We start from the raw sequence: 9,094 nt of genomic DNA on the forward strand, positions 1-9,094 counted from the left end.
GTACTTTTTAAACTTTTTGAGGAATGTCCACAATATTTTCCACAGTGGCTGCACCAGTTTACTTTGCTACCAACAGTGCACGTGGGCTCCCTTTCATCACATCCTCTCCAGCACAAGAAATACCTTGTGTTCGTGAGGATGGTCATTTAGTAGTGGTTCTGATTTCCATTTCCCCAAAGTTTACGACATTAAACATCTTTCCACGTACCTATTGACCATCTATGTCTTCTTCAGGGAAATGTCTATTTACATTTCCTGTCCCATTTTTAATTGGGTGTTTATTTTTTGCTGTTGCATTAGAAGCATTCTTTATAAATTTTGGATAGTAATCTCTTAAGAGATTTTTGAATTGCCAATATTTTCTCTTTGTTGATGGTTTCCCTTGCTGTGCAGAAGCCTTTGGATTTTATGTAGTCGCGCTTGTTTATTTTTGGGTTTCTGTTGCTGTTGTTGCCTTTGCTTTTTGGTTGCAAAAAATCATCAGCAAGGCCAGTGTCAACAGTTTACTGCCTATGTGGTTTCAGGTCTCACAGTCAAGTCTTCAACCCAATTAGAATTAATTTTTTTTAAAGGTTTATTTATTTGTGCATACAGAACTGGGGTACAGGCCAAAGGCTCAGGGGCGGTGAGAGGCTTCACCAGAGACAGAGTGGGGAGCAGAACAGGCAGATCGACGAAGTACACTGCTGAGGGGAGCAGCAGGCGGGTCAGGAGAGGTCTGCTGCGCCATGTGGTCACCTCCGGGGCAGGCAGGAATCGAACTCATACGGAAGTGGCTTTAGCTTCTCAGTGCAGGGCTTTAACCCGCTGCGCCACCAGGGAGGGCCAGAATTAATTTTTAATGTATGATATAAAAGAATGGTTCTGTTTCTCTTTTTTTGATATGGCTGTCCAGTTTTCACAGGTGGAATACAAGACTACCAACACCACATACTGAAAAGACTTTCCTTTCCCAGCAAATGGCCTTGGTTCATATAGTCATAATTGACTATATGTACATTAGTTTTTATGCCAGTACCATACTGTTTTGACTACTGTAGCACTGCAAACATACTTTGATCAGAGAATAGGATGCCTCCAGCTTTGTTCTTCTGTCTCAAGATAGCTTTGGCTCTTTGGGGTCTCTGATTTCTAGAATAACGATGGCAATCATCTTTTAAATGCTCCCACCAACAGGAGAAACTGTTTGAGACTGGAGCAGTCAGTTCCAGCAGGAGAACGGAGACAGGGAGTCAAAGGGTGATTTTGCCCACTGTGAATAAGGTAAGGATATTTAGATGCCTCTCCCATCTCTGACAATCATCCACGGGGCTCACTGAGCAAAGCTGCAAACCAGACAGGTAGATATGGCTAGCTGGCTTTGATTCTTCCCTTCATGTTTAGGATCTGAAGCCCAAGCTAGGAAACCTATTTCCCAGCCTCCTTTCCAGTTGTATTTTGCGATATATTCTGCCTAAAGAGATGGAAATGGAAATGTCATATGAGACTTCTCTGAAGTCTTCTTTAAAAACTTCAACAATGGTGAGTGTGTTTGTGGAGTTCTACCTTCCCTTCTTCTATCATACTGACTGGAATTCAGTTGTGATGACTGGAGCTCGCATAGCCATCTTGTCACCAAGAACAGAAAACCACTATGAGAATGAGGCCAATATAGAAGAAAGTGGGACAAAGATTTGGAGAAGGAAACCAAATCCTTATGACAACTTTTTTACAACTCCTAGATCCTGCTGTGTGTGAAGCCAGTCTCCTTGAACTCATCAGGTTTTTTATGCAAATAAATCCCCCTCCCAATATCCCCTACCTTTTATTTATTTATTTTTATTTTTAGTGTAGAAGAGCTGGGGAGTAGGCCGGAGGTGGGGGGGAGGGGAATGAAGAGGATTCACCAGAGACGGAGTGGGGAGCAGAACAAGCAGGTGTACTGAAATACACTGCTGAGGGGAGCAGTGGGTGGGTCAGGAGAGGTCTGCCAGCCATAAGGGTTAGTTCCTGGGGCAGGAGATAGAACTCAGGCACTCACAATGACAGCACTGAGGTTTAACCCCTAGGCCACCAGGGCGGCCCCTCATCCCAGAATCTTTAGGTGCATCCTCAACCTTCTTGGCCACCAACCCTCAGCCTTCCCTCACTCACTACCAGTGGTGGCATCCCAGGCACGAGCAAGAGATGACATGGGATGAGCAAGAAACAAGTGGGGTCACCTAGCTCTGAGCTCACATATCTGCTCTGCTTCCATAGATCAGTGCCTTCACCTGTACATACCTGTCTGGTTGAGAACAAAACAGAGCTACTCTTCCTGGTTTTATACATGAGGAGAAGACACATGAAAGCAGCTAGCACCATCTCTGACCACAGAGTAGTCAAGTCACAAAACACTGATGATTACGAACATGTATTAACTTATAGTTGCCAGTCAAACTTGCCTGAGGTCACAACCCCATGGAGCTCTGGCAAAATGAGTGTGAGTCCCCACTGTTCAAAGACCCACCATTAGGTGTCTCACACTCACTTCCAAAAACTGTTATGGGGTCAGGCAAAGAAGGCATCGGCCACTGACCTCTGGCCAGGAGGGCTCAAGAAAGCCAGTAACCAGCTCAAGGACACATGACTTCTTGAACAGGAAGTGCTGGACTTCCAGTGAGTGCCCCCAGTGTCTCTCTGGACCCAACCCTTAGTCCTGAAAGGGGACAAAGTGAGGAATGCTCACATAGGCTGTACAAATTTCAGGGCGGAGGAAAGAAGGGCTCCGACCCTGGACAGGGCCCAGCCCGGCTCTACCTGCAGATCCAGGAGGACTCACCCAGCATGATGGCGTCCACAGCTCCCCCAGGGCAGAACTCGATGATGATCTGCAGAAAACATAAGGCAAAGGGGCAGTGAGCAGGGGTGTGCAGCCCCCCAGTGGGGAGACCCCACTTGGGGCCCAGGGTCCTGCTGCCCTGTCTCTCTTCCTGCCCCAGGTTCTACCCAATCTGCCTTACCCACCCTCCCCCTAACGTCACCCCACCCCTCACAAGAGGCTGTCATGCCCAGGAATTAATTGAGAGCGTTATTTTTCAGAAAGTCAAAACTAAGTTACCATGGAAAATCTGCATCTGCAGCCAACAAGCATTCTGGCCACATCTGCACTCTCTGTCTCCTCCGGTCTATCCAACCTACTGACCCTCTTCACCTGTTTGCTGCCCCTTGTCCTGTGTTCCACTGCCAGAAGGCTCAGTAGACTCCTCCTGCCTGCATGAAAGCAGGACACGTTCTCACAGAACCCCAGCCCCTTCCAGCCTCCAGAGCCTAAGAGCCTTGCTCAATTAGAACAGCAGAACATCAGGGCCTGGAAGACCAGCTCGGGTGGAGAAACTGAGGTTAAGAAAGGGCATGTGACTCGCCAAGGTCACAAAGGCATTAGGGGCAGACAAACCTGGAAAGCAAGTTTCCTAACTCCTAGGAAAGTGCACACTCATTCATTCAATCACTCGTTCATTCAAATAGACATCCAACAGGCAGCAGGCCCCAAAAACAAAAATACTCAGGCCTCCAGGGGCTTCCTGCCGAGTGCAGGGGATGGAACAGGACTGTTCTAGTAACAAGAGCCATGGACACAGACACTGGCCTTGCTCTCTGGTTCAATCCCACTGCCACTCTTTCTTTCACTCCAGGCTCCTGTCACATTTGCTAAGAAGTCTTCTCACTTTTCTTAAAGTTCAGATCCAGAAGAGTGGAACAGGGAAGTGGCAAACCTCAACTTGTACTTCCCAAAATCACAGCCCCACTTCTAGCTCCTAGGCCCAGCTGGTGGTCAAGTCTCCCCAACCAACTGAGCACAGCAGAGGTAGCCATGCTACCCACAGGGCGGTCAGCCAGACCTGCTCTCACTACGCAGGAGGGAAAGCCACAACCGTGACCCAGAGGGCCAGCGCCAGTTCTCCGGCCGGAGAGAGAAGGGACCCCTCCCAAACCTGGCTCATCTTCCAGAGACTTCCTGGACATGTAAGTATGTGGAGACAGGGATGTGTGGGTCTAAGGCTCCCTAGTTGTGGCCTCACCCAGAAGATGGGGCTGATGCTGCTGTCTTAATTGTGCCCCACAGCCAGCTCACACCAGAATGCTAGATACTATGGGCGTCAAGCAGCTTGAGCTGGGCCATGGTCTCAAGAGATACTGGGTATTAGGGCAACAAGTGAGGGGACCCTGCCAGGCCAGAACAGCCACGAGCTATAGAATGTCACATGCCATGGGAGAGAGCTGCACACCCACCTCCACCCATCCACCCACCCGTTATGGTCAGCCTGGGAGGAAGGACACAGCCTCTGAGTTTCCTACCGTCCCTGTGTCATCCCCACCCAAGGACATCAAAACATCAGGCCTGACCTCAGCTCCCCCAGGAATTCTCTTGAGAGGATGGAGATTGCTGGGAACGTTAAGGCTAGAAATACCACATGATCCAGTTATCCCACTGCTGGGTGTTAAACCAAGGAATAGAAACCCTAACCTGAAGAGTTACCTGCACCCCATCTATGTTCACTGAGGAGCTACTGACGAGCCAAGAGTTGGAAACAAGCTCAGTGTCCATCCATGGATGAGTGGACAAAGATGACGGGGTCTGGAGAGACGGTGGAAAAGCCTTAGCTATTTAAAAAGCGAGAAACCCGCCATTTGCCACCACCTGGGTGGACCTACAGGGTATTAAGATAAGTGAAATCTGTCAAGAGGAGAAAGCAAACACCGAATGCTTCCACTCGTGCAGAGATAAAGACCAAAAAAAAAAAAAAAAATGAACACAGCAAAACAAAAATAAACAGATACAGAAAAGAGATGGGTGGTTAGAGGAGGAAGAAGACGATTTGTTTAAAAGGGGTCGGCAGCATGGTGAAGAATAGAAGCTAGACTTTTGGTGACTAACATCCCATAGTATATACAGATATTGATATATATGTACCCTGTAACCTATGCATTATAAAAACCATTGTTACTTTTTTTTAAATCACCAGAGACATCAATGGTTACAACCCCCAACACGGAGGAAGAGGTTTCTGCCTTCTTGGCTCACTCACTCATGCACCAACTATCCAGGCTTGTCTTCAGGGCCTGGAGCAGAAGTGGCCTGGACACAGGCATCAAGCTCCGGAAACGCAGTCTGTCATTCTGTCTCAGAACAATTCTCTGCTCCCCCAAGGGATAAAAAGCCACCATCACAAGGACGAGCCCAGCGGCCACAGGCAATGGTGGACAAGAGCCTAAACCTGTCATCAGTCAAGGCCACGTACTAGTGCACAGTCCAAAAGATGGGGTGACACACGCCCCAAGCCCTCGTGGGTGATAAAGTCACCCGGGTCTTGCCTGTGCCACCCCTGGTTGGGGCTCAGTCAAAACAAGTTGTGATATGACTCCTTCCTGGAGCTCAGAGGTTTGCTGCAGTGTTTTCTGTGGCATCTTAAGACTCTGGGAAAGCTATTCTCTCACCTGTCACCAAGAAAAACACAAATGCTAACAGTTTGTGTGCAACTGCACTGGAAGACTATTTCCAGGAGTCTCATCAGCAAACCCAGCTGAGGAAGCTCTGCTCAGCTTCCATCTGTGCAGCCACAGGCTGTGGCCTGTATTAAATTCCAGTAATACCAGGGCTCCTAACAGGATTAGCAGAGGACTGGATGAGGCAATGTCTACTACACAGCTTCTGGCCCCAAATGCCTGACATGCTTAGACCCTTCCACACTCTCTTCCAGGGCACCATCCAAAGGACTGGGGTGGCCAGTCCTGGTAGAGTCTCTTCATCTCTCAGAGCCTCAATTTCTTCATCTGCAAAATGTACTCCAATATGGTCAAGTCAGAGAAATGAGATTCCCAGTAAGAATGCATGTATGTGCTTGTGGATCTCCAGCAAAGGAAATTACCAGAATCATACTTTGACCAGCAGCTTTCATGTGTTATTTATTAGGCTTCCTATAAAGCTATGCCTTCCCAGAAGTACAATTCTACTCAACATGCCCTCAGCTATTTTCAGGGTCAGCATGACAAGTGGCTAAACCCAGGCAGCTCTCCATCTTTCAGTGAAACCATCCCTTACACAACATTCTTACGCAAGGTCCTGTGACCTCTCCCCTTCAGAGGTCAACTAGAAATGCTCCAGCAATCTGCCAATCTGATTTGCTTCCTCTTTTGCAATTTTAGAGCTCCTTGACCCCTATGCTTCCTTCTTATGTTATTTCATTTTATTGCCTTGGCTGCTAGGAAACTCTAAGCTTAGCTTTGGTTTAATTCCCATGAATAAACATAACAACTTCTGGTTCTATGCCAGGATTACAGCCATATTTCCACACAAGTTATATATGAACCCTGATAAGGTACCTTTAGGAATCAATACCCCCTATAGCTCATACTTCGGAAGTCTGAAGCTTTTGGGAATCGTTAGTGCCCGGATTTAAGGAGACTGTGTCCAAGGGATGTTCCTTTAGGATTCTGCAAATACTGCCCAGTGGCACTCTCTCTAACTGTGGCAAAATATGATTTGTTTTTTTTTTAATTTGAATGTTTTTTCTGAAGGGCCTTTTTGTTTTAAGAGTTTTACCTCTTGGTGCCTCTGTGTGAAGCAAAATAAGAAGAACGTCCCTTTCATGACATGGTCTTACTGGGTTTCTTTACATGGGTCTCTTTATATGGGTCTCATGCATTACCCTTCAGCTTATCAGCAGTAGGGGTGCATGGGGCTTCTTTATTAAATGCTCCTCAGGGCTTTTACATAAATGCGTGGAGTTTAATTAACCAAATAATAGTAAAGTCATCATCATCTCAATGCCTTACATTACTACACACACATGCTTAGAAGAGAACTGAAGCTCATATACATCAATGTCTAGGCAACCTTACAGGTGTTCTGCGCTCACGTGTTACCCCCACAGTATTCATGAAATATGTGTTATGAAAGGTCAACTTCTTTTTTTCTTAAATGGAAAGAATTGGCCTAAAATGACCCATGACTACAGATGGTGGAGTCCTCACCCACTGCAGCCTGGGATAAAAGGAGGTTCCTCCTAGGTGCCTAGGTGCAAAGGATGGAGGGTTCCTAGGTGCAAAGTTGAAGGCCCTCAGCCTCCCAAGCCCTACAACTACCAGCTACCTGTACCAAGGGTCGACTTTGAACACACCAGGAACTGTCTCTGGAGTGGGTGGCAAGTACATATCTGCAAGAGTCACAGAGTTTTCTCTGAACCTGGAGAAGTGAGGGCTGTGATCTGTTTAATCTATGAGCATGTATCAGCTAAGATCTACCAGTAGCTTCACACTGTCAGGCAGAGATAAGGCCACAGTGTGGTATTCAATCAAAAAACACTCCATGAACTTCTAGTCTGTTCCAAGCCTACAGACTGAAGACAGGATGAATCAAGTTAAATCAGTTCTGCCCCAAGATCAGAGGCAGAGGTGAGGCTTGCCAGCCCATGTGACTGCGTGACCCAGAAACCAGCACTAGTGGCCTGGAGCAATACTCCTGGAGGGCTTCCCAGAGGAGACCTCCAGGTATGTGAAGGGACAATCTGCCAAGTGAAAAACAAGGACATTCTAGGACACAGCAAGTGCAGAAGTAGGGTAACATGGAAGAGTTCGGAAGGGAGGGGTGGTGAGGTGTTTCATGGGATTCAATAGTATGGGAAGAGTGTGCTAGAAAGGTGAACTAGAACTAGAACTTGAACATCTCAAAGGAGGGAATTTTATCCAAAAAAGGGTGGTCTGTCTGTCTGTCTGTCTGTCTCTTTCTGTCTCTCTCTCTCTCTCTGGGTATGGCCTCTCTGGAAAAGCAAGGAACAGTATGGATTAGGGGTAAACAGAGAGCACGTCTTCCTTCCTCTTTGAGAAACAGCCAACCAAGAGAGCTGGATGGATCTCCCCCCTGCAGAGAGGGGCCTGAGGCAACCAGGGAAATCACATGTTTCTTGCCCTAATGGCTAACTCAGGGCTGGTCTGTAGTGCAAAACTGTAGCATTCTGCTTGGCAGTGGGAGCCACCACGTCTACCCTGCTGACAATTAGGAAGTGCACAGCCCTGAAGTTACAGGCAGCCACTTTGCAACCACCAGAGACGTCCGTGGGAGGACAAAGCTGACACAGGGCAACAGGCACCCCAGCTTGAAAGGAGCCCTGCCTGAACTCACCTCAAACCTGACCTGCTGGATTTCTCAAATAGAACGTGCAAGCCAATTCCCCTCTTCTGCCATCTAGGTGGATTGGAGTTGAGAGTCTCTATTACTTGTTACCAAAATATCTCATCTCATACTTGGCAAAAGCGCTAACACGGCTGCATTAGAGCAAAGACAGAGGAGGAGGGGATGACATTTTTACTTGGCAAACAAGATTTTCCAAGGGAGTACCTACAGAATCATCATTAATCACAGTCTCTAGCTAGGTGGTTAGCCGCTGAAAGGCTACACCAGTGTTTCTCAGACTTGAGTTTGCCTCCAGAACATGTGCAAGGCTGTTGAGTCTCAGGTCGGTGGCACCCATCTTCTGATGGGTATCAAAAGGGCTGAGCATCTGTGTTTCTAGCAAATGCCCCACAGCTGCTCAGGGCTCGGCCCACGCAGCAAACAGCCCCACACAGGAATTTATAAGGGCGCAAGAGTTATCCTTGGGGCCTCCTCCTTCTGGCTCCTAAAGAATACAAATATAAGATGGCAGAAGAAATTTTGGAGGCAAACTGCAGAATTTCCATCTCTTTCATGCTCCCTCTTAACCCAAACTTCATCTGTGTTCTTTTTCCTTCTTGCCAAAGAGCAAAGAGCTAGGTGCTCGGGTTAAATATCAGTTCATCCTGGTTAACTTTTTTATATATGTAGTAGCTTATTTTTACATCATTTTGTGCCTTTTTCCATCTCAGTTGTAATCCCCATGGGCTTCCCATCACATCCTGGTGAACTTTTGTTATCAAGTGATGGTGTGAGGAGTCCTGGGTATTCACGAAGAGGGTTTAGGAATCTGTATTAAAGATGGGCATTAAGGCCCTCCCTGGTGGCGCAGCGGGTTAAAGCACAGTATTGAGAATCTGAAGCCACTTCCGCATGAGTTCGATTCCCGCCTGCCGCCTGCCCTGGAGGAGACCACATGGCGAG

At 47.4% G+C, this 9,094-nt stretch overlaps 1 protein-coding gene across 1 annotated transcript in view; it reads right to left on the minus strand.

Moving 5' to 3' along the window:
* The window catches only part of STK10 (serine/threonine kinase 10), a 111,695-nt gene that overhangs the window by 58,087 nt on the left and 44,514 nt on the right, over positions 1-9,094 (minus strand). The window contains exon 3 of the mRNA XM_004679219.2: positions 2,801-2,849. Within this exon, the coding sequence (XP_004679276.1) occupies positions 2,801-2,849 (49 nt within the window). The remainder of the gene's footprint in view (positions 1-2,800; positions 2,850-9,094) is intronic.

Source organism: Condylura cristata, unplaced genomic scaffold (genome assembly GCF_000260355.1).
Source record: "Condylura cristata isolate star-nosed mole 26May11 unplaced genomic scaffold, ConCri1.0 scaffold00008, whole genome shotgun sequence".
Taxonomy (NCBI): Eukaryota; Metazoa; Chordata; class Mammalia; order Eulipotyphla; family Talpidae; genus Condylura; species Condylura cristata.